At 38.3% G+C, this 26,513-nt stretch overlaps 1 protein-coding gene across 1 annotated transcript; it reads left to right on the top strand.

Annotated features, from left to right (window-relative positions):
• Positions 1–3,260: 3,260 nt before the first annotated feature.
• Positions 3,261–21,046, top strand: FAM98A (family with sequence similarity 98 member A). The gene is made up of 8 exons (XM_027622996.1): positions 3,261–3,426; positions 6,352–6,500; positions 8,827–8,961; positions 12,545–12,729; positions 13,746–13,826; positions 14,366–14,482; positions 17,938–18,105; positions 18,194–21,046. The coding sequence occupies exons 1-8, from the start codon at positions 3,374–3,376 to the stop codon at positions 18,857–18,859; spliced, it is 1,554 nt and encodes a 517-aa protein (XP_027478797.1). The 5' UTR covers positions 3,261–3,373; the 3' UTR covers positions 18,860–21,046.
• Positions 21,047–26,513: the final 5,467 nt, after the last annotated feature.

Raw genomic sequence — 26,513 nt, 5'->3', positions numbered from 1 at the left:
CACCATGTGCCTGATTTACATGTTGGCAGGACATGGCAACCAGGCTGAAGCATCATTGGGTAGACAACAGAAATCAGGTTTGGAGCTTTTATTCAGAAAGACCTAGAACGAATGAATAAATAAATAAATATATAAATAAACAAGGTGCCTGAGTGGCTCAGTAGGTTAAGTGTCGGACTCTTGATTTCAGCTCAGGTCATGATCTCAGGGTTGTGAGATCCAGCCCCGCGTTGGGCTCCATGCTCATCATGGAGCCTGCTTAAGATTCTCTCTCTCGGGCGCCTGGGTGGCTCAGTTGGGTAAGCGACTGCCTCAGGTCATGATCCTGGAGTCCCGGGATCGAGTCCCGCATCGGGCTTCCTGCTCAGCAGGGAGTCTGCTTCTCCCTCTGACCCTCTTCCCTCTCGTGCTTTCTATCTCTCATTCTCTCTCTCTCTCAAATAAATAAATAAAATCTTTAAAAAAAAAAAAAAGATTCTCTCTCTCTCAGGGTGGGGAGGTGTCTCAGTTGGTTGCGTGTCTGCCTTTTGCTCAATTCATGATCCCGGGGTCCTGGGACTGAGCCCCATGTCTGGCTCCCTGCTCTGCAGGGAGTCTGCTTCTCCCTCTCCCTCTGCCTGCCCTTCCCCCTGCTCGTGGTCTCCCATCTGACCTTCAGAACTGAAAGGTAATCAACTTGTCTTATTGTAAGCCACTAAATTTGTGGTCACCTGTTACAGCAGCCACAGGAAACTAAAACAGACAGCAACCAGCCCTCCCCAGGAATAGGAACTAGAAGGGGTTTTAATTGGTATTTTACATTCTTTTTGGGTAAGAGTCTAATCAAAGGTTATCAGGGTTAGTAAATAGCCCCATGCCTCCTCACAAGAGCACCCTCAACAAGTCATCATCTAGCCTCTAGCTGCACACCTTCTACACAGAAAACTCATCATCTCCCATAAATACCTGATGGACTTCAAATACCTTTAAGTATTAGAAAATTCATTTATTTTTAAGATTTTATTTATTTGGGACGCCTGGGTGGCTCAGTCGGTTAAGCAGCTGCCTTCAGCTCAGGTCATGATCCCGGGGTCCTGGGATCGAGTCCCACATCGGGCTCCCTGCTCAGCGGGGAGCCTGCTTCTCCCTCTGCCTGCCACTCTCCCTGCTTGTGCTCTGTCCCTCTCTGACAAATAAATAAATAAAATCTTTAAAAAAAAAGATTTTATGTGACAGAGAGACAGCCAGAGAGGGAACACAAGCAGGGGGAGTGGGAGAAGGAGAAGCAGGCTCCCCGCTAAGCAGAGAGCCCAATGTGGGACTCGATTCCAGGACCCTGGGATCACGACCCAAGCCGAAGGCAGACGCCCAACGACTGAACCACCCAGGCGTCCCTATAAAATTCATTCTTGTACTGATCTGACGCCAAAACCAGGGTTCTTTAACTCCCAAATCAGTGCTCTTTTCATTCTATTAAATTCAGCTTGAATGAGGTCTTTAGATATCAAGTTTACAATATAAACAATTTCAAAATAAAATGCACAAGATTCCTAGAAGATCCTGTAGAAATGATGACAATATTTACTTTTTTAAGATTTTATTTATTTATTTGAGAGAGAGAATGAGATAGAATGAGCATGAGAGGGGGGAGGGTCAGAGGGAGAAGCAGACTCCCTGCTGAGCAGGGAGCCCGATGCGGGACTTGATTCCGGGACTCCAGGATCATGACCTGAGCCGAAGGCAGTCGCTTAACGAACTGAGCCACCCAGGCGCCCCAACAATATTTACTTTTTAAAGCATTATTATATCAAAAAGTGAGTCAAGAATGACACCCTTTATTTCCCCCAATTGATTTTGCATTAAGCATTACCTTTTGTTAGCATCTTCAACAACCCTACAGGAACAAATAATTATTTCATTTTCATTATAATTAGGTAATTTGTACAATATATACAGGGTTAAACAAACTCCACTAGTTACATCTTTCTATTTTTTCATATCCTACATATAAATCCTTATTTAACTAGTCAAATCAGAAGGAATACGGATTCAGATATGGCTGAGTCTGAAAATCCAGTTCCTTAATGGCCTTATAATTTTTGACAGATCGTTAAGCTACTGAGCCTTAGTGTCATTATCTGTAAAACGGGAGTAATACACAGGCTTATGATTGCATAAAATAATACGGATCAATAATACCATGTCAAACCCAGTGTAGATACATAATAAACATTAATTCCTTTCCCCACTCCAGATAACGCAAAATAGGAACTAAAAAAGGAGTACTGTTAAGATTAGGGGCATTTAGCCATTAGACACAAAAATGAGAACTACAAAATAAAATTTACCGGCAGAGTGTGAAAATTCTTTAGATGCCTACACAATTCAGGATTACACCAACTCATGGTTAAATGTAATTTTCTAAATGTGCCATCACTTTGAAACAATTTTCCTCATTTATCAGTAATTTCTAAGTACATACCCATTCAATAACTGACAAGGAATCATAAGCCATCGTGAGTTGAAAGTCACAGGAGCCAAATGTCAAAAAACAAAAAAGTTTACTCGCTGTTTAAATTGTGTGGATTTAAATAAATGCTATTCTATCTGATATGGAATGAATGCCCCCCCTACCCCCGCCCGCCTCTTTAAAATAGAGGACGCCTGGGAATAAAATGTCTGGAAAGGGCTTAAGAAATCAGGGAGAGATCGCAACAGGCGTAATGAAACAACTTTCTGAACACATCCGTGTGAACGGAAAGTTGACGCCTCTCTAATAAAGCTACTGCAGCCACAAGGTAATCAGATGGCATGGTATGTGCCGTTCTCGGCACTGGCCAGTCCACGCCTGTCCTAAGGAATTAGACTGGAGTTTTCCCTTTCGGCACGACCCACAGCTCAGGCGAGAACACGCCAGCACGCTGCCGGGAACCACTCGTGTGACTCCTAGGGATCCGGAGACTCCGTTTTCACAGCCAACACCCACCACGTTTTGAGACCGCCCCCTCCCCAAGCTCCTCCCGCGCCCGCCTCGCCCCAATATTCGCACATGCGTACACCCAATTAAGAGAGGTTAGACCGCTCCCCCTCGATGTGGGTCCCCACGCCCAGATGCCACGCAGCCAGTCCTCCTGCCCTTCTTAGGGCCGCCAGCTTCACTATCCAGTAATACGCATGTGTAAGACTGTGCCGCCCGGCAACCCTTTAGCCGGCAGGGGTGGGGCGGCAGGCGGGACCGAGTTTCTTGCGCACGCTCGGGACATGCGCAGTGCAGTGGCTGAGGCGCCAGCTGTCGATTTGGAAGTTCCGGGGGGGGGGCAGCGCATGCGCGAGTGTACGCGTTGCCGGCGAAGAGGGGAGCCTGACGACTCGGAAATTTGAATACCACAGTAGCATGGAGTGTGACCTCATGGAGACTGACATCTTGGAGTCGTTGGAAGATCTAGGGTAAGAGTGCCAGGGTACGGGTCTCCTAAACCTCACACTGTCGGCCCCCGGGAACACCTCCTCCGCCCCAGTCGGGGACACCTGCCTCTGCACGCCGCACCCGGTGGCTCCTAACTGTCGCCTCCTTATGGCTCCGGGACCCCAATGCCACGTCCACTGTCCGCCCTGCCGGGTCGGGGCCCTCCTAAAGCGACGACCCTAGGCCTTCCCTGTGCTCCCTGCAGCCGAGTTTCCCGCAGCGTTTGTCAGTCATGCGTGTCATTGTCTGGGCTCTGGCTTCTCGCCACCCCCCTCTCCGAGCTTCTCTTCTTGCTCCCCATCCTCTTGTTCTACCCCCTCACTCTAGAGGTTGCCAAAGTTGATTCTCTTTTTTTCGTAGTTGTCCTCCAAACTTCCTGCTCCTCTCTTGAGCCCCTGTTCCTACCCCACCCCGTTTCTCAAAAAATCTCCTTTGCCCAGTCATCTCTGCATGCACTCAGGCTTCCCTAAGCCACATGCCTGCATCCGTTCCGCTAGCCAGCTCACTTATGCACCTCACCTGTCACCACCTTCATGGGAACCACTCACTGGCTATTTCCCTTGACAGTGACACTCTACTTCGTCGAGCCACCATTTAGCCCTTACCCTTAGAGGCATCTTCAGCCACCAAGTCCCTACGTGTTTGTTGTGCATTTCCTTTCTTCTGACAACTACCCAACCATAATTTAGTACCTAGAAGCTGGAAATAGGGCTTCTTACCTCACTGGGTCACTGAGATTAGTGTACTCTTTAAAACTTGAGAATTTAGAACCTCTTGGTCTAAGTGTGGTCCCAGAAACAACTTGTGTGATTAAATATTTGTCTACAGGTAAATGGTGTCCAAAATATATATATAGATAGATTTAGCTAGCTATATTTATAAAGTAACAAGTCCTTTATCAAAACCTTCCTCGAAGGTTTTTCTATGACATGGAAACCTTTGGGGGAAGCTTTTTTAGGAAAGGACACCGTGAGGTTCTCAGAGTCTGCCCGTTTAAGTCATTGCTGTCCTGATGGAAATTTTTGGGAGAAGTGGTAGTGCTTAAATCTTTTTTCTTAAAGTGAATTACCATTGTTCTTTTTTTTTGGAACTTGCTCTGAATTTTCATGAATATTCCAGACTTTAGGGGACTTATTTCTTTGATTAGAGCATAGGTGAAAGTCACATTCAGCAAAATGGTCTCTTTGGTGGACATCTCAGACAAAATTGCTTGCTCACATATAAATCCATTCATTCAGTAAACATTTTCTTGAGGAACACTTGCCCCTTGGCAGTGTTGGGCTGATCATTTATGGGTCAAAGTGAGGTGGAAAAGAAGTTCACACTGTCAGAATATTCTGTGAGGAGAACTGAGGAAGGTCCCTTTATTTGGAAAGGAATGAAGTCCTAAAAGCTTCCTAGAAGAAATGACAATTAGGGTTAGCATTGAAGGAGTAGTAAAATGAGAGGAGAAAGGAGCCTTATTTAAATGTGGTTGTGCTGCTTGGGTAGATGTTGCCTAGCAATTGGTGATGGATGCTATTTCTTCCCATTATTGTTCTCCTACCCTTTAAACTATATTTTTTTTCTTTTCTGGAGTACTAAAAAAAGTAATTTTTACTATAATAATTGTAAATCAAGTAAATATTCTAGATGAGTTGTAATGTAAACCGTCAGATTTTCTGAAAACTTTGCTATGAATTTTAAGCCTAACCAATTAGTTTGGTGGCACTCAATCATTAAGATTCATACTTAATTAATTGACATGTACTTTTAAAGGATTCACTGAGAAATACTAAAATTTTAAATGACTTTTATCTTTAATGTGGCACACAGTAGGAATTCAATAACTACTTGTAGAATAAACAAATTATGAATGTGTAACACAAGGAGAGATTTCTAGGCCTAGTCTCTTTATTGCAATGTCTAATTATATGTGGTTTTGAATCTAGATGCCAGGCTATATATAATCTCACTTTTTGTGTAAGATTTTTTTCCATTCCATTCAGTGTATAAAAACATAGGTGCATTTTAAAAGAATCAAGTATTGTCATTTCTCTAACATCTCTATACTTCCAAACATCAAATTATCTTAAGTATATTTAATGTTTCATCTTCAATACCTTTTTCTCAATATTTCACTTAAAAGATAAAATAATCTTCTGGAGAATATATATTTTAAAATTACCCTGAAAATGACAGGATCTAGCTATATTCTAGGTTGGGGTTCTTTATTACTATTGTCTTTTATGAATGTTTGCATATTTAATAATACTTTAAAATTATGTTTGAATCACTTTCAGAGGATTAGGATTCAGATGCACCAGTTCACCCAGACATCAACTTGCTAGCAATTATTAATCTTTTAAATTAATCCAGACATTTTTCTGATACTAGTATGTCTTAATAGCCTTAACTGTCATCAGATATGGAAAAAGGAAATAAATGATTAGCTGGAAAGTTTTTGCTTTTAAAAAAAATAAAAATAAAAAAAACTAACCTAATTGATTTCTAGGAAAGGTAACTTAAATCGTAAACTATAGTATAATCAGCTATCTCTTGTTAATGTGGTTTTAATATTCAGTTAAAGGAAGAAAATCTTTGTACAGCAAGAGCTTTCAGTATAATGTATAGAGGTTGACATAATTTAGTAGTATATATGAGTTTCTTAAATATTTATATATATTTTAAAGAGTGGAAATGCTGTTATCATGTAACTTATTTTTCTAATAGATTTTATTAGTTTAAAATTTAAATTTTAGATTTAGTTTTCTATAAATTTTATTTACATTTGTAAGTTTGCAGAGTGGTCATCATAACTTATGAAACGATTATTTATTCATACAAATAATACATAGATATAGTATTTGTATAAAATATTAGGGGTGATTTTATATTCTTCTGAAGTATAATTTTTTACTCACCAGTTACAAGGGTCCATTGTTGGAAGATGGCGCTCTGTCTCAGGCAGTCTCTGCTGGAGCCAGTTCCCCCGAGTTTACCAAACTCTGTGCTTGGCTGGTGTCTGAATTAAGAGTGTTCTGTAAATTAGAGGAAAATGTGCAAGCAACTAACAGTAAGTAAACATTCAGTTTTAGGTACAAAATATAAAAGTAAAATTGGGGAATTATCAGTTGAACGTTATTAGTACTAAACCTGAAGTGTTCTTTGTAAATTAAAAAAAAAAATTTATAAAGAAACCCAAATACTTTTCTTTCCTCCATTATTTATAGAGATAAAGTGATTTTGGAAGTTGAGAAAACAGATTATAGTTATGCAACTACTAAAGCATTGTGGTAGTTGAAAAGACCTTACTACTGAGATACAGAAATGGGAGACAAGTATAGCATATATGAACTTTCCATTCTTTGTGAAACATGGCTTGTTAGTTCTTAAATCGGTGGCTAGAACTGGAAATTGGGATGTTTTTCTTAGATTCCAGAAGTACATATAGCATGTAAAGGAAATGCTTTATAATTCTGTTATACATGGGGAGAAAGAGAACACTTAAGAAGTTAGGAATGTATCACTAGATCCATCACAACCAGATGCAGCTCCATCAGATTTATGGCATTGAGAGCTGTTTTATATTTGCCAATTTTGTTATTGTATTAGCACTAGTTTGTTGACTCTGCAAAAGAGACAAAAGCTTGGAACCCAACACCCCACCATCTGGTTCCCTCCTACTATAGGTAAACCTACAATAGGAGACAAAGAAAAATGCTCTCTAGTTAACCTCCCCTCATGGAGAACTATACACATAATCCCTTTTTTCCCCCCACACAGAATCGCATATTGAAGAGCTCATTTTCTTGCATGTTCAGTATATTTAATGTGCGCATGTTAGTTGCAGCCAGTTCTAATTACTAAGGACACTGTCGTGTAACAGTAATGATAGCAGCAACTTACATTTATTAAACAATATGTTGTAAGCAGTTTCCATGTGTTAAGTCATTTAAAACCTGAGGTAGGTTTTATTACTCTTTTAGACATTAAACAAGGAAGCACAGCTAGGTTAAATGCACTGCCTGAAGTCACACAACTAGTACGTGATATAGCCAGAATTCAACCCCAGCAGTCAAGTTGGGGAGCCAGTACTCTTTAACACTGCCTCTTGACCTAACATTTCAGAGATTGTAGGAACTTGTGAAAACACCTATAGTAGATAACTATTTATAACCTGGAACCCCTTTGTTCAAATGAAAACATAGAAGCCAACATACAAAACAGTTAACAGTGTACCTGTTTAGTTGAAATTAAGAGGGAGTACTTTTTGCACAACTCTCTCCTCATCCTCCCCAGCTGTTTCTAAAGGAGTTCTGTGGAATTTGAGTTCACAGAACAGTTTGCAAAACAATAATACAGCCTTCCCATTTTACAGATGAGAAAATGCACCCAGGGTGCCTGGGTGGCTCAGTCAGTTAAGTGCCTTTGGCTCAGGTCATGATCCCAGGCTCCTGGGATCGAGTCTCGCATCAGGCTTCCTGCTCAGCGGGGAGTCAGCTTCTCCATCTCTTTCCTGCTCGTGCTTGCTCTCTCTAGCTCTCCCTCTCTCTCTCGCAAATAAATAAATAAAATCTTAAAAAAAAAGAAGAAGAAAGTACGGAAGAAAATGGACCCAGGTCAGATGACTCAAAGTTTGTTAATTTTTGCCCTTGTGTGATAGAGAACCAATCAGAAAAGGAAGAAGGAGCATTGTTTCTCCTTGGTTCACAAGATGAACTCTGTACTTAACATGGTTGGGAATATAGAACTACAAGTCATGTTTGCTAACTTCAAATTTAATCTCACTGGGAATATTAGGCACAAATGAAACTGGAGATTAGTACAGTAATTAAATGCTTCACTTTGGTTCACAGGGGGAGGAAATCATTGAGTGCAGCAGGACTTGGGGAAGGTCTTATCAAGGAGCCAGTGGGCTTTCATGGAGAGGTGGGGTTTGATAGATGAAGGGAAAGTAGAGGGTCTATCAGTCACAGGGAATAACTTAAATGAAGGCACAGAAGTGGAAATGACACTGTTCTTGGAACAGTGGGGAGGCTGGCCTGGCACAAATAGAATGTTTTTGAAGGTAAAATGTAACTGCTACATACGTGTCTCAGGTACTACTATGGTAATATGCAGGGGAAGGTGAAGCATAGAGGCTATTAAGCAATCTTTAAAGGCAGACAAATAATTAGATTAGATGGGGTAGAAATTAGAAAACGATTAAAGATTCTCAAAAAAGGGACTAACATAATGAGAACTTCTTAAGAAAATGGGCAGTGGTGTGAGAAAGGATGAATTAGAAGTCAAAGTAACTTGTGCTAGGAAAATCCTATTAAAACTTTCCATTTATATATAACTTTTATGCTAAAGGGAAAAACAGTCATTTTTATTAAAGTTATTTTAATTCTTAAAAGGCCCAAGTGAAGCTGAAGAATTCCAGCTTGAGGTGAGTGGGCTACTAGGGGAGATGAACTGTCCATATCTATCACTGACATCTGGTGATGTGACCAAGCGCCTTCTCATTCAGAAGAACTGCCTCCTTTTGCTCAGTAAGTTTATGGCTACTAGAATGTAGCTATTATTTTTTTATTCATGTTTTCTTTGACTAATAAACTGGCTGTTGTACTATTTCATTACATATTTAATTCAGAATGCCACTTAAAGAAAACTATTACATTTCCAACTTAGAAGCTAATGGTGGGCCTGTGCACTGGTAGCAGCATTTGTTTTGTAATTACTATTTTATCATTTAACTTTGCTGGTACTATTGTGCTTCACCTAATATGACCAAAGTTAGCACCGAGTGTTCAAGTGTATGATCATTAACCCTTAGCGTTCTAGACTGGAAGCACATTTTAAAATAGACTAGGAAGGTAGTGTGGGAATAATGAAGATTTTTTTAATAAAATTAAAGTGCTTTATATTGTGGATATTTCTTTGTGGTTGGGTAATTGGGGGTTTTGGTTTTGTTTGTAAATATATCAAATTACAGTATAAAATTTTCTGGAATAGTATTTGAATTGTTCCTGTGCTTACTGATCATTCTGGGAAATTGTTACGAAAATTCTTTCCTTCCATGTTTTTTATATACTAACTACATTTCTTTCTTCACCCTGAAAAACAGTAAGTAGACTCACAAATTTTATTGCCTTAAATGAACTCTCCAGTAAACACAACCAGTAGTCTTAACTCACAATTTTTGTAGCAGTCTCTGAGACACATTTAGATTAAGCTTTGGTTAACTGAATGTTATAGTTCTTATTATGACACAGTTCAGAGGATTTTTAAAATATTATCTTTACAACTGTACTGGTTTCTGAAAAATGAGACAGCTCTAATTTTGAAGATTCGTTTTTTTAAAAAATGTATTCATCACCACTAGACCCAGGCACTGAGTTATTCCAGAATCACTTACATAATTTCCCCTTTGTTGAATGATTGTGGGGGATGGGAGGTAGGCACATAAGATCAGATACTGCTTTAAATACTGATACTGCTGCATGTTCTTATGCATGCATTCAATATCCTTCAAATTGTGTGATTTCTAGAACTGGCTCAGCGACAGTGTACTCACTCATTCTACCAAAACCTAATATTTGGCACTCAGGATACGTTATCTTACATAGGAAGATAAGAACTTCATGGAAAGCTTAGTAATGACCATGAATAACTAATTCTTTCAAAGAACTAAGAGTTTGGCCTTTTTAGTGTTCCTGCTTACAAAAACCACTTTATAGGGGCGCCTGGGTGGCTCAGTCATTAAGCGTCTGCCTTCGGCTCAGGTCATGATCCCGGGGTCCTGGGATCAAGCCCCACATCGGGCTCCCTGCTCAGCGGGAAGCCTGCTTCTCCCTCTCCCACTCCCCCTGCTTGTGTTCCCTCTCTCGCTGTGTCTCTCTCTGTCAAATAAATAAATAAAATCTTAAAAAAAAAAAAAAAAACACTTTATAAAATGCCTTTGACTCCTTCCTGTTACTTAAGACTGCACTGAATATTATTTTGGGATCAGGGTTACAATTTATAGACTTTATTTTAATATGCTATCACCTCAGAAGCTCTTCAGTAATATACAACTATTTGCTTCTCAACTAAATGACTAAAACCAACTAAAGGTTATGCTGCTCTTGGAATTCATGCACACATACACTATTCATTCCTCTTTTATCTTTGCTTCTGCTGTTTCCCCTTTAAAATATTCCCCTCAGTTTGTATTCTCTCTGTCATGCTAGTATTTATGTGCTCATTCTCTATTCACTCTGTATAAATATTTCTCATCTTTCCAAGTATCAGTTGTCGCCTCTTGATGCTATAATTTTACTTATTTCTCCAGCACCCTTTACCTTACTAATTTAAATCTTTAGTATGTTGTGTTCTGAGGGGGAAAATAACCAATCTCATTAGAATTTTTAGTAAAATAGAATAGTCTTTGAATGAGTGGCTAAAAGACTCTCCTGTGTCTGGTTAAGAAGTTTTGACTGTTCATTGCCTCTCTGGTTGTCAGATTATTTCCTTTAGGAAAAAACAAAACAAAACAAAACAAAAAAACCCTCAGATATTTGAGTTCCTAATAGATGAAGAATTATTCATCGTGAATGCATATATTCTTTATTCTTAAGTAGATTGTCAGTAGAGATCATCTGTTTTGTTTGTTTTATATCTCCAGTGCCCTTCCTAGTACTTTGAACACATCAGTAACAGATAATGTTTTCTGATGGTAATTGTATTGGTGAACTAATTTTGTGCCTGAGTTAATGTTGTCCCAAATTTAGAGAACCGGTTTATTAAATCATATAATTTTCTAGAACAAGGGTTGGCAAACTTTTTCTTTAAAGGATGGGACAGTAAATATTTTCAGCTTTGTGAGTTGGAAGGTCTTTGTCACAACCGTTTAATCTCCACTGTTGTGGCGTGTACCAGCCATAGAGATTATGGAAATGAGTGTGGTAATGTTCCAGTAAAACCATATTTAGAAAAACAGTGGTTATTTTCATGACAGTGGAATTTTACTTTTTGATCTTTTAACTCCTACAGTTTGCTATATGGAACACATTAAGATTTCATCAAGGCCATTTAGAATGACCTTTCCAGAAACTTGCTCTTTTTATTGTTCTAACATTACACCTTGGGTGTAAGAAATGAGATAGTCAAGCTGATCATTCTTTTGAACTTTTAATGAGACTTAAGAGCCCAGAAAATGTCTTTTTCCAAAACTGTCTTTCTAATGTTGTCAGAAGGTTCTCACCCGAAATCCTGAGCTCCCAATGGTTATTAATCATCTTTCATAAAAATGTAAACATCCTTGGGAAAGTTAAAGGAGTAAGATTGAATATTTATACCTTCAATTACCTGAAGCAGATTGCAGCCCTCATTATGCCTGGCTGAAGTCAACACATGAGGGGATGATATTGATACAAAAGAACTCTGTCAAGAAAAGATCAGAAAGTTTTAGTGATGTTGTTTTTCAGGAGTGGGGAGGGGGGAGAGAATGAGGAAGGTAGAGGGAAAGGGAATACTGAGAACTTGGTTGGAAGAGGGTTTTCTTTAAACAGAGAGGGTGGCATTAGGCTACTGGAAGCCATGAGGAAGGAGCTTTGGGGAGTTTCATGTCTTCCCCCTTTTGTAAGTTTTGATCACTTGAAAATGTTTCATGCCGGTTCTGAACAAACTGCCTAAGTGTTGGAAGGTAAGAGAGCAAGAGAGTTATATCACTGGTGCATGTCAGTGGTGAGAAGTAAAAAAATAATAACCGGTTCTAACTGTTTCCGAAGATTGGCCACCTTCTACCTTTTGTAAATTTGTTAACAGATGCCAGCCCCTGTTCTGGAGTTCCTGAATAGTAGGATATAAGAATCCAGATTTTTAGACATGATCTACCTTGATACTTTCGTTTCAAAGAAGAATCACTTATTTATAAGTTACCCTTTAAACATATATTGATTAAATACCTGAATTACAGAACCAGTTTATATGTTATGTCATTTGCAGGTAAAAATGTTTTTTTTTTCCTTGTTTTTATCCATTCTTGCAGCTTTAAAAGTTACGTATCATTAGGTCTATAGAGTTGTGACTCCAGACTTATGACTATTAACTGTAGCTGTATCTCATTTTGAAATCTTATTTTGTTTACTTCAGCATACCTCATCTCAGAACTAGAAGCTGCCAGAATGCTCTGTGTGAATACTCCTCCAAAAAAAGCTCAAGAAGGAGGCGGTAGTGAGGTCTTTCAAGAGTTGAAAGGCATATGTATTGCTCTAGGAATGTCCAAACCTCCAGCCAATATAACTATGTTCCAATTCTTCAGCGGGATTGAAAAAAAAGTAAGACCTTTAGTACCAGATTGTAGTGTATTAAAGGCATAGTCCTACATTTGTTTGAAATGAAGCAAGTTAATTTCTCTTAATGGGAACCTAATGTGCATATTATTAATTGTTACTAAATGAGTTTTGGGTTTTAAGTCCTAGATACTTTGAAGAGAAGTTAGTATTTTACTTTTTTTTTTTTAACTTGTCAGCATGTTTCTCTTTCAAAAAGGAAACTTTACACTTTGATTTATAAGCTGAAATAAGCTAGGTATAATGTAAAAAGAATGAAGACTTCAGTCCTTTTTAAAACTTTATCATTGAACTTTAACGCAATTAATTTTTAAGTTCTTGATCATTAAATGTTACCACCCTCCTTTCATTGACTGGACAGAAAAAGATGTAAATGTTTTTGGTTTTTAATCCAGTCACTTTGAATCTTATGTTTCAATTGGCAAACTAGGTTTGTTGACTGCTAACATAATCTAGTATGTGAAAATAATTCAGAATTATTTTTATGCCACACATTTAACAGTTAAGAGGTTTTTTTAAATATAATTGACTAGGAATAAGCCATTTTAATAAATTAATGAATGTAAGAGAATGGTATTTGTTATAGCAGAGTTATCCTCTGCATATCTGCTGGACTCCAAGAATTGGTACATTTGCATTGTGGGGTAGATGGACACCATGATGCACAAATTTGGCTGAACTCTACAGGGGAGCAGCACTGTATTCATAGTCCATATTTTTCTGTGTGTTCATTCATCCATTCAGCAAGTACACATTGAGTGCCTACTGTTGTCAGGCACTGTTCTAGGTACAGTGAAGGAATCATGCTTCCATAGGCACGTGAGGATTGGGACAAGTGAGTGTCTTTATCGTGTGGGTCCTGTACATTTCAAAACATCTCCACCTTTGCCTCTTGTCAGGAATCTTCTTTTGATGGCAAGATATGATGGGAATTGGGAAGATGAGGAGGATATGTTGTACTTTTAGATTTGTTTATTCATTCATTTATGTGTTTGTGTCAGCTAAAGGAGACATTAGCAAAAGTTCCACCTAACCATGTGGGAAAGCCTTTATTGAAGAAGCCAATGGGACCAGCCCACTGGGTGAGTAGCAGTCATCTTGAGTTGTCTTGGTAAAGAACCACTTACTTACCTCACGATGTTGACAGTTTGTGCTGTTTAGGTTATGTTTTCCAATATGTAGTTTCCTAGGTGGACATTCTTAGAATCCATTTTTGTGAATCTGAAGACTTATTCGGAATAATTTTACTTGTGTAAGATTAGAAACACTTATCTCATAATTTGTAAATATTTCACATAGCTGGTCAAAATAAATTGAAGTTCAGTATGTTTTTAATTGCCAAATGGGTTGCCTTCAAGCCAAAAACGTCATTGGGCTGAACTTCACACAGCAAATTATGGGAAAGCTAAATGAGAGTTCTCTACTTAATCTTTATTATGTTTCGAGACATTATTTAGCCTTATTTCATAAACTTAAAATAACTTTTAGTAGTATATTAAGTAATTTGTTTTGTGCTAAGTGCTGGGGAGTCATTTATGAATGAAACACAGTCTCTGCCCTTTTGGAACTAGGGGGTCAAGCACATTTAAATTCTAACTGGTCTTTTAAATTTCCTTTTTAGGAAAAGATAGAAGCAATTAATCAAGCCATAGCCAATGAATATGAAGTTCGGAGAAAGCTGCTAATAAAACGTTTGGATGTCACTGTCCAGTCTTTTGGCTGGTCTGACAGAGCTAAGGTACATATAAAATATTTTATTTTTTAAGATTTTATTTATTTATTTGAGAGAGAGCACACAAGCTGGGAGGAGGGGCAGAGGGAGAGGGTGAAGCAGACTCTCCCTGAGCAGGGAGTCTGATGACTTGGGGCTCCACCCCAGGACCTTGAGATCACGACCTGAGCCAAAGGCAGACGCTTAACCCACTGAGCCACCAGGCGCCCCATATTAAATATTTTAAAAGAGCAGAATATTTATAGACATGAGACTTAAACATTCTTAGCACAGTTTATTTTTTTTTTAAAGATTTTATTTATTTATTTGAGAGATAGCACGAGAGGGAAGAGGGTCAGAGGGAGAAGCAGGCTTCCCGCTGAGCAGGGAGCCTGATGCAGGACTTGATCCCGGGACTCTAGGATCATGACCTGAGCCGAAGGCAGTCGCTTAACCGACTGAGCCACCCAGGTGCCCCTTAGCACAGTTTAGATACAATGGAGAGAGAAATGCATAGGAGACACATATAGGAATTTTTCTTTCATGAGTTGCTGAGTAGCAATTCTTTCAGCCTTTCAGCAATAATGAAAACATTTTTTTTTCAGCTTTTTAATATTTTTTTTAACAAAACCGTATGTTTTAGACCATACTGGGAATACTTACTTGTAGGAGAAACAGAGTATTTGAAAATCACTAAAAGACTAAATATCACTAAAATAATTTTTAAATTACTCATTTACTGTACTTTAAGCTAACAATTTCATTTGCTAATTAAAATTAGAAATACTGGATTTAGCAAGACCAGATATTAGTAAGTATTTATAGAGAATTGAAGAATCTGGTAAGAGTTCAGTTTTACTTCAAATTAAATGAGATAATCTGGGTAAAGATCTTGGTCATTCTACAGATATTTATTAAATATCTATTATATGATCAGTGAGCAGAAAGTAATTGACACACGTGACTTCACATCCTTACAACCCTGAAATGGAACTAGTCCTTGAACTTATGGGGAGGTTGGTCCAGTTGTGTATTATATGTTCCCTTAATAGTGCATTCATGTTTGAAAACAGATTTTTTTTTTTAATTTTAGTTGACTCCAAAAAAATTTTTATGTAGTTTTCCTAAATAATGTTATGTTATTGTCACCTAAAATCTTTAAACCTTGGCACAGCCCTATTTGGTTGCTAAATTGTTGGGGTAGGTATTTATTGAGTTACAATATTTCGGTGTTGGAAAGGGGTGTTAGAGATCAGTCTTAACTCCCCTCATTTTGCAACTGGAAAAAAACAAACAAACACAGAGACCCAGTAAATGGGAGGCTTTGTCTGAGATCTCACAGCTAGTCCGTATCAACACCAGCAGCAAATCGTTCTCTCCTATGGCTGTTGTGTAGGAAATGCCAGTCCTTTCCTAAGTTATCTTTGATAGAAACAATCATTCAAAATAAGAAGCCTGCACCTCTTAGCTGGAAAACTATCTACCAATGAAGTCGTGCACGGACTGAGGCAGTACTACGCGGTTCTGATTTTGGCCCTGTCTTTACTGGATTGTACAGCTGGTATCCTAACCCACTGTGTCTGAGCTTCCGTCTCTCTCCCCATTTTTGACATCTTTAAAATGCCATGTTTAATCTAGGGGTTATTTTAAGATTCTTTTGAACCATAATACACAATGATTTTATGAACTATGTAAATATATTGGAGAGGATAGGGAAGGACTATACAAATTACACAAATCTATGCTTTCATAAGTGGAATTTATATACCGATCATCTTATTTTGAAACTTGGTTTTAAATCACTTTATAGAAATAACTTTGCACAAAATGAGCCAGTTTCAGATAAGGAAATCTATGTATTTATATCACTTTGAAATTGCATTTTAAATCAGTTTTATTCGAAACATTAAGCTACCTTCTCAAAGATGTTTGTCTCCATTCAACAAACATTGAGCACTTACTGTAGGCACAAGTGACCATAAGAAAGACATACAAGACCTGTTCAGGAAACTTCCCTCCAGACAAGCTATGGAATGACAGTCTCTTTATCCTTTTAATTATTCAGGTAATTTTTTTCTAATAAAATAGTCACTGATCATTCCATCGTCTTAACCACAATAGCTATTTTCATTTTTAGTATTGTCTTCCTTGCTTTGTTTGCACAATTGTAATAAACATACCTTTTTACATCCTTTTTTCCCCATATAATTTAAACATTTATAATATCAGTATTTGAGTACCTGCATATAACTGACAGACTTACCAAATATTTTTCTCTGTACGATTTTACTGTGTGTTATAGCTATTGTTTCCAAAATTTAGTAGATAGTTATTTCTCACAATTTAGGTTAATTGGCATTTTTTTTTTAAAGATTTTATTTATTTATTTGACAGAGAGAGAGAGAGAGAGAGAGACAGTGAGAGAGGGAACACAAGCAGGGGGAGTGGGAGAGGGAGAATCAGTCTCCCCAATGCGGGGCTCGATCCCAGGACTCTGGGATCATGACCTGAGCTGAAGGCAGCCACTTAACCGACTGAGCCACCCAGGCACCCTGGTTAATTTGCATTTGTTGATTCCTGTCTGAAAAACATTTCTTATATTTGTTCGAACTTTATTTTCTCGTGTGTGAAATTTCTGTTTATGTCTTTTGCGGTCTTGTGTTTCACACACATTGAAGTGATGTGCCAAGGTGTCCCAGATTCCCAGTGGTTTGTCTGTCAGGAGCTGACAGTCTTAATCATTAACTTATACTTCTACTAAATGGTTAAAGTAGACTTTTTTCCTTATTTATTACTTATAATAAAGGAGAGTATTACACAGGGGGGATCACTTCGGAAGAAATGTATCCTGTTAGTTAGAACAAATTAACCGTAGCTAACATTTTTTATCTCATTGTAAGCAAAGATGGGAAAATTCAAAAGCAAAATTTTTGAAATTAGTTTACATCCTTATATTTAAATAGATAGAATGAATATGTTCGAGACCAATGTCAGGGGGCACCTTTTTACCCCCACAATCCTAAAGGGAAGCCCCTCTACCCTGTGTGTCCCCTTTGCAACATTATTCCTTGCTGTATCAGCAAGTCTGACAGCTGTGTCTTAGGGTAGTTCTTGACTAGGTAGGAACAATGGTGAGTATATCTTTTTTCCTCCCCTCTTAAGCCTAGTAACTATTATTATCAGACATTTTGGAAGTCTTTAACTTATTTAATATCAGTGTTTCTGGGGCGCCTGGGTGGCTTAGTCGGTTAAGCGTCTGCCTTCGGCTTGATCCCAGGGTCCTGGGGTCCTGGGATCAAGCCCTGCATCGGGCTCCCTGCTCAGTGGGGAGTCTGCTTCTTTCTCCCTCTCCCTCTCCCTCTGTGTGTATGCCCTCTCTCTCTAGCTCTTACTTTCTCTCAAATAAAAAAAATAATAATACGTCAGTGTTTCTATGTCATTTTGAAAATTGATTTTTGTCTTTGAACACTTTGCTTCAACAGAGTCAGACAGAAAAATTAGCAAAGGTTTATCAGCCGAAACGCTCAGTTTTATCTCCTAAAAGTACTATTTCTGTTGCCCACCTTCTGGCTGCAAGACAAGACTTGTCAAAGATTTTAAGGACAAGCAGTGGCTCTATAAGAGAAAAGACTGCCTGTGCCATCAATAAGGTGATTGAAGTACCTTTTATTTTCTTTCAAATACATTTATTTCTATTAATAAAATATAGTAGTTTAAAATATCTTTCTTATCCCATAGGTGTTGATGGGCAGGGTCCCTGACAGAGGAGGTAGACCCAATGAAATTGAACCTCCACCTCCAGAGATGCCACCATGGCAGAAAAGGCAAGATGGCCCCCAGCAGCAAGCAGGAGGCCGAGGAGGAGGGAGAGGTGGTTATGAACATTCCTCATATGGAGGACGAGGAGGTCATGAACAAGGAGGAGGGAGAGGTGGACGTGGTGGCTACGACCATGGTAGCCGAGGGGGAGGAAGAGGAAATAAGCATCAAGGAGGCTGGACGGATGGAGGGAGTGGAGGAGGAGGTGGCTACCAAGATGGTAGTTACCGAGATTCGGGTTTCCAGCCGGGTGGCTATCATGGTGGTGGCCACAGTGGTAGCTATCAAGGCGGTGGTTATGGCGGCTTCCAAACATCTACATATACAGGAAGTGGATACCAGGGTGGTGGATACCAACAGGACAATAGATACCAAGATGGTGGGCACCATAATGATCGAGGCAGTGGTCGTGGAGGGAGAGGTGGTCGCGGAGGCCGAGGTGGACGTGGAGGCCAGGGAGGAGGTTGGGGAGGAAGGGGGAGCCAGAATTATCACCAAGGGGGACAATTTGAACAGCACTTCCAGCATGGAGGTTATCAGTATAATCATTCTGGATTTGGACAGGGAAGACATTATACTAGTTGAGGCTACAGAACCTTACACTTTGCTAGAGCTCAAGTAATAGAAACTTAGTTTCAGAATCCTGAGTCCAGCATCAATATTGAATTAATGTGAGACCACAGGTGGCAGGCAGATTCCTGCTTGGCATAAGTATTTGTAGGTCTTCATTCAATTCTGTTGGGTTTGTGGTTTGTTTTTTTTTTTTTAAAGGACTCACATGACAAAGTTTGTTTGAGAAACACGTACAACATCTCTCCTTTATATAAAGAACTTTTTAAAAGGTAATTAAAATTGCCTTTAACTGACCAGTAGACTAATTCCACAGTCAGAACATGCATACTTTTTTGGGAAGAAATTACTTGAATAAGTAGTTTTCAAAAAAGCGGTTTTGGAAATGAGGATTCTCCTAGATTTTTTTAGATTTTCAACTAGGAAATCTTCCTCATATTAACAGTCCATTTGTGTGTGTTTTCCTTAAAGTATTCTAATGCCTGTTTTCCAAGCACAGTTCTGCCCTGATTGGCTTCTTATTCAGAGAGATTATGCCACATTTTAGGTCAGTTCCTATTAAATGAGCTCTTCCACAGATAGCACATTCAGTAGCCTTATCCTTTTGATGGAATACTGTACCATATGCTCAACTCTGAAAACCTTGAACACGGCCAAAATCCGTAAAGATTATAAAAGCAAACTAAGTTGTGAACCTATACGACATGTAGGCATTTATATAGTATAGCAATTCAGACTGACCTGCATCCATTCAAAACAAGTTCCTCCTTAAACCTTATTTTTACTTGAAATCTGTTAGAAGAAACAGCAAACTGAAATTTGTTTTATGCATGAGTTAATACCACTGGCTCAGCAAATACAAGTTAGTTTGCTTTGGGCAGGAGACTTTTTTTGTAATGGAAGAAATGCACTACCAAGTAAGAGAACAGATTTTTGCTTAGTGCAGGAGGCCCTTTATTATTGCTGCAGAAAACAAAAGCCTGGCTGAGTTGATGTTTTACATTCTCCTTTACTGAAATCAACATGAAGCTTCTTGCTGGGTTTTTGTATACGTAAACATTGTCAAGCTGTGAAAGAAAATGGCTGGAGGTGTGCTTTGTGTGAAAGGTGAGCAATAAAGTATCTGTATGTTCTCTCTCTGGTTTGAGTTTTATTTTAGCTACTTTTAAAAACTGAATTAATGTGGATACTTGTTTCAAGCTTATAAACTAAGGCATCTGTTCCCCCAAAAATTCTTGAGTGTTTCTTTAAAACATAATTTGTGATGAAAGATAACCCTTACCCTAAAACCATTATTAAATTGAAAAAAACCCTATTTCCAAATTGACCTTTTTCTATAACACTATAGCTACAAAACTTCACTACTCATTTCTGGCCACTGGGTGTAGCTGTTGTTACACAATGTATTAGGCAAAGATAAATTAATGGCCCAAATCTTTCAGGGCTTTTTTGGTTTGTGGGGTTTTTTCTGTTGTTTCTCCATTCTTCCTAAGAATGAGGGACATTTCAAAGGAAGTGAAATGAAAATATATGTTTGTAAAAACAGAACTAGTATTTCCTTTTCCTACTAATTTGGGCCTTTTAAAGAATCAACTCATGTCTTACCACAGAATAGCAATAATCTATTTGCTATTGAGATAAGCACATTCTTTTGGTACCTAAAAACCATTTTGAAAGCCTACCTTGATTATTTTGTTACTTTTACCTGTATATTAGATTTTTTTGGCAAGGCTTTACCATTCTAAACTTGAAGACAATTTAAAATACTTTTATTTATCATTAAAGATTTTAAGGTTTGTCTTGAAAGTTGTATTAGCCTCTTTATGCTGTTAAATATGTTTAGTATGTAATAGGAGTTTCCTATTAGAGATAAAATTGTTAAGGTTTCGTATCTTAGAATGTATTCACATTTACCTTAGCATTTGCTTTAATCTGTTTTGTAACCAAAGACTCCACAGTATATCTAATGAATATGTTTCATTCTTTTGACAAATATAATTGATTTATTTTTATGGTTAATTGCTTTTCAAATTTGAGCATATAAGCAACAAATTATACATTTCTCCATGATGGCTCTAAAATTTGCATCTTCATTTTCTGCTTCAAACTAGAATTTTTCCCCCCATTATAAACCCAAAAAAGAATTGTCTTTTAGTTTCTCCTGTTTTGACACAAATTAAGTTCTCGGATAGGATTTCAAACCACCAGTTAGTTTGTTATTATATCAAAATAAAGTTCTTAGATTTTGTGTAGAGCGTGTCTGTTGATTTTACACACATTCTTAACTTTAACTTGTAGTAAGAACTTACTGGGAATATGGGAATTTCTTGGAGAAACAAGAGAACAAAATTTTTAGGAGGGAATTTTTGATATATGAAATCTTAAAATGCTATTACTTAGATTGAGAAAGACAGTACCTTTTGTTAGTGCTATGCTTCTTCCCTACACCAGGAAGTCAACATTCTCTATGAAAATTATCAAAGATACGCCACTATCATTTTCATTTCTTGCTCTAGACCCAAACTGAGCTAGTGTCCAACTATGCTGGACATAGAAGAGTTAAATAAATTCTTGTTAAGGGAAAGCATTTGAAATCATTTCTATGTATACTTAACCTGTTTTTCCCACTGCCCAAATCACTTATATTCTTATACTTAGATATTTTAGGTAGTGCCCTACCTACATTCTGGTAGGTAAAATATTAAATGTAAAGTATTATTTACCTATATTATATCCATTTGGATATAGTTTTCGAATGTATGCATATCATTTAACTCTCTTAAGTACTTTGGTATTTGATTCATTTTATTTTAATAGGGCCATTGGGTTTACTTAAAAAATACATCACAGGGTTACCTAATGTTATATATAAAATGCCTTTTTTTTCCCCTATTCTTGTTTCTCTCATTCCTCACTAACATAATTATAATATTAGAAATGCTCTTTTTGTTCAGTGCTCCATTTCCACATTTGGATACATTAATGTATTCCCACAATTCAAACCATTGATGAAAGAGGTATGCATGTCAGTGTTTGAACTCACTTACCTTGGGTACTTTTAGTCCCCTGTAAAAGTATGTTGGTAAAGACATTGCATAAACATAGCTGTTGGCATGAGAACTTCCCCAATATATCCTTTACTTCCCACTAAATGTAAATGAAGAAGCCTGGGGTGGAACTAGAATAAAACATTTTTTTAACATGTTCCCCAGGAATTTGAGGGAAAACCTTAAAAAAAACACAAAGGTAAGTTAGAAAGTCTTGCCTTGGAAAATGTGCAGTGGCAGACCCAGAAACAGATAATTACAGCATAAAATCATAAACAATGGAAGTTATGCCAGGGACCTAGGATAGCAGTGTTAAGTATTGCTCATATGAGATGGAAACTGGCAGAAGTTGGAAAGGTGGTAGAGGCCAACTAATAGAGGGCACTGCGCATCTTCCTGAGTAACTTGGACCTGGTTTGTGTACCTCAGTATATACCACAGTAGGCAACATGGTCAGATTTGGATTCTATATAAATCATTGGCTAGAGGAGAGAATAAATTTAAGGAGCAAAAACTGGAATCAGAAGCTTAGAGCTTAAACTAATGTATACAATAGTAGGGATGGGGATGATTTCAATCTAAAACTCTGGAAAATGTCTGGAGACAGATTTGGGAATGATCAGCATCCAGTGATTTTTGAATTGGAATATTCAGTTAGAATAATGATTCTGTATTAAATCACCCAAGAGGGGGGAAAGAGACTCAGACCAATGGTAGGATTTTGGGTAATCACTTAAGGGGTGATGGAGCAGGGTCACAGAAGCAAGAGGAAAACAAGAGCATCATGGGAATCTAGGTTTAGTAGTAAGGGCAGTAGTCTGTTACATTTCATCAAGAGCATTGTGTTACCCATTTCCACACATAGAATGGAGCCCAGGATGGTTGAATAGACTGCCCACATCCATGTAGGTAGTAAGCAGGGAGCTGAAATCAAATCTAGAAATCGGTTGCATTTCTATACACCAACGACAAGACAGAAGAAAGAGAAATTAAGGATGGTTAATTTGCAATTTACAATTGCACCCAAAACCATTAGATACCTAGGAATAAATCTAACCAAAGAGGCAAAGGATTTGTACTCAGAAAAATTATAGGATACTCATGAAAGAAATTGAGGAAGACACAAAGAAATGGAAAAATGTTCCATGCTCATGGATTGGAAGAACAAATATTGCAAAAATGTCTATGCTACCTAGAGCAATCTACACATTTAATGCAATCCCTATCAAAATACCATCTACTTTTTTCAAAGAAATGGAACAAATAATCCTAAAATTTGTATGGAACCAGAAAAGACCCCGAATAGCCAGAGGAATGCTGAAAAAGAAAAGCAAAGCTGGTGGCATCACAATTCCAGGCTTCAAGCTCAATTACAAAGCTGTCATCATCAAGACAGTATGGTACTGGCACAAAAACAGACACATAGATCAATGGAACAGAATAGAGAGCCCAGAAATGGACCCTCAACTCTATGGTCAACTGATCTTTGACAAAGCAGGAAAGGATGTCCAATGGAAAAAAGACAGTCTCTTCAACAAATGGTGTCGGGAAAATTGGACAGCCACATGCAAAAGAATGAAACTGGACCATTTCCTTACACCACACACAAAAATACACTCAAAATGGATGAAAGACTTAAATGTGAGACAGGAATCCATCAAAACCCTAGAGGAGAACACAGGCAGCAACCTCTTCGACTTCAGCGCAGCAACTTCTTCCTAGAAACATCACCAAAGGCAAGGGAAGCAAGGGGAAAAAGGAGCTATTGGGACTTCATCAAGATAAAAAGCTTTTGCACAGCTAAGAAAATAGTCAACGAAACCAAAAGACAACTGACAGAATAGGAGAAGATATTTGCAAATGACCTATCAGATAAAGGGCTAGTATCCAAAATCTATAAAGAACTTATCAAAGTCAACACCCAAAGAACAAATAATCGAATCAAGAAATGGGCAGAAGACATAAACAGACATTTCTGCAAAGAAGATGTCTAAATGGCCAACAGACACATGAATAAGTGCTCAACATCACTCGGCATCAGGGAAATACAAATCAAAACCTCAGTGAGATACCACCTCACACCCGTCAGAATGGCTAAAATTAACAAGTCAGGAAACGATAGATGTTGGCAGGGATGCAGAGAAAGGGAAACCCTCCTACACTATTGGTGGGAATGCAAGCTGGTGCAGCCACTCTGGAAAACAGTATGGAAGTTCCTCAAAAAGTTGAAAATAGAGCTACCCTATGACCTAGCAATTGCACTACTGGGTATTTATCCCAAAGATACAAATGTAGGGATCCGAAGGGGTATGTGCACCCTGATGTTTATAGCAGCAATGTCCACAATAGTCAAACTATGGAAAGAGCCAAGATGTCCATCGACAGATGAATGGGTAAAGAAGATGCGGTATATATATACACAATGGAATATTATGCAGCCATCAAAAAAAAAGAAATCTTGCCATTTGCAACAACATGGTTGGAACTAGAGGGTATTATGCTAAGTGAAATAAGTCAATCAGAGAAAGACAAGTATCATATGATCTCACTGATATGAGGAATTTGAGAAACAAGACAGAGGACCATAGGGGAAGGGAGGGAAAAAAATGAAGATGAAACCAGAGAGGGAGATAAACCATAAGAGACTCTTAATCTCAGGAAACAAGCTGAGGTTTGCTGGAGTGGAGGGGGGTGCGAGGGTTGGGGTGGCTGGGTGATGTACATTGGGGAGGGTATGTGCTATGGTGAGCACTGTGAATTGTGTAAGACTGATGAATCATAGACCTGTACCTCTGAAACAAGTAATGCGTTATATGTTTAAAAAAAATAAGATAGTAGGAAGGGAAAAATGAAGGGGGGGGTTGGAATCGGAGGGGAAATGACCATGAGAGCCTATGGACTCTGAGAAACAAACTGAGGGTTTTAGAGGGGAGGGGTTGGGGGGATGGGCTAGCCCGGTGATGGGTATTAAGGAGGGCATGTATTGCATGGAGCACTGGGTGTTACACGCAAATAATGAAATCATGGAACACTACATCAAAAACTAATGACGTAATGTATGGTGACTAACAGAATAAAATTAAAAAAAAAAAAACTTAATGGGATGAAGTGTATTCTGAGAGGTTACAAAAAGCCAAGGAAATTTTCAAGAAAATGTAAGTGATTATCTACAAGAACCCAAGACGGTCAACTGCCCAATTCTCTAGGAATTCAAAGCAAACCTATCTATCATTGACTGTATCTTAATGCCATTTTTTTATGAGGCATTTACAAGATGGTTTAGATAAATCAGGTTTTCTTGGGGAGAGGTGTGAAAAGTGCAAATAATTCCTCAGAAAAGAAAGGTTTCCTTAGTTTTGCATAGTTCCCAGCACTCACCACAGCCTTAGTCAGCACTGGCTCTAATGTCTCCTAAGGCACATGCCATACCTGCTTCAGAATCCTCTCTCTCAATGGAGACCAGTTGTGGGGTACAGAAGACCAAGCACAAGTCAACTTCATTAATGTGAAACTATAGAGAGATTTGTTTCATTCTAACTAATCTTCAATTAACAGAAATTAGTGAAAAAAATTCTTTTTTTTTTTTTATTTATTTATTTGACAGAGAGAGAGAGAGAGAGAGAGAGTGAGAGCAGGAACACAAGCAGGGGGAGTGGGAGAGGGAGAAGCAGGCCTCCCGCCAAGCGGGGAGCCCGATGCGGAGCTCGATCCCAGGACCCTGGGATCACGACCTGAGCCGAAGGCAGACGCTTAACGACTGAGCCACCCAGGTGCCCCAGTGAAAAAAATTCTAATGAAACAAGTAGAAAGTAAATCCCAACCTAAAGAGATGAGGGAGGGCTATTTTGTAATCCCATTTACAATGATGATGAGATATAGTAGTTTTAAATCTTGCAGTGCTGTGAACAGTTACCTTCTTACCCTGTTATTTAAGTGCTTGCCGTAGAAAAACAAAAGTAATAGAAAGCATGCTTCCCCCTGAGCACTTCTCTGTAACAAACTAGGGCAAGAAATGTGTAACCATATTAAAATTAAAAAGCAATGTGTGGATACAACAAATACTTGCTAACAATTCACTTAGAGCACCAGGAGACAGGTGATCTGCATTCAGAACGCTAGCGCACTAGCCTTTATCTACGAATCTGTACGATGAAGATAGTAATTCCCACCTTCATAGAATAGCTATGCAGATTAAGTGACAATCTATATGAATTGCCCTCCATGGTGTATGGTACATAATCTGCACTCAGTGTTTAGCTACTATCACTACAGAGGTAATTACTACTCAGGAACATGTTAAACAGAACCTTAGGGAGAATCTCTCTCTTCCCTTCCTGGTTCAAGTTTGGAATAAATGTTGCAAAGAAGTTCATATCATTCAGTTCTCCTTATTACAACTTCAAAACAGCCTAAAATATCTTGATATCCCATATACATACAGAATCTATGAGGGACAATCTTCTATGCATCCTTTTGCTTCTTAATTCTAGTTTTTGTCTAATAAGAGAATCTTTTCTTGTGCATTTGGTGTGTGTGTGTGTGTGTGTGTAACAGAGCAGCTTTGTGTGTGGAACAGCATCATCAAGGACAACAAAGGAATGAGGTGAAGATTAGGAGACTCA

This window comes from Zalophus californianus, chromosome 8 (genome assembly GCF_009762305.2).
Source record: "Zalophus californianus isolate mZalCal1 chromosome 8, mZalCal1.pri.v2, whole genome shotgun sequence".
Classification (NCBI taxonomy): Eukaryota; Metazoa; Chordata; class Mammalia; order Carnivora; family Otariidae; genus Zalophus; species Zalophus californianus.
This window is presented reverse-complemented; position numbering and strand designations above follow the sequence as displayed.

What these genes read in the sequence shown, in the direction of transcription:
- FAM98A (XM_027622996.1), top strand. Translation starts at nt 3,374, where the DNA reads ATGGAGTGTGACCTCATGGAGACTGACATCTTGGAGTCGTTGGAAGAT. An exon ending in GAGTCGTTGGAAGATCTAGG is followed by an intron (nt 3,427 to 6,351) that starts GTAAGAGTGCCA and finishes TTTACTCACCAG; the next exon opens with TTACAAGGGTCCATTGTTGG. An exon ending in CAATGGGACCAGCCCACTGG is followed by an intron (nt 13,827 to 14,365) that starts GTGAGTAGCAGT and finishes TTTCCTTTTTAG; the next exon opens with GAAAAGATAGAAGCAATTAA.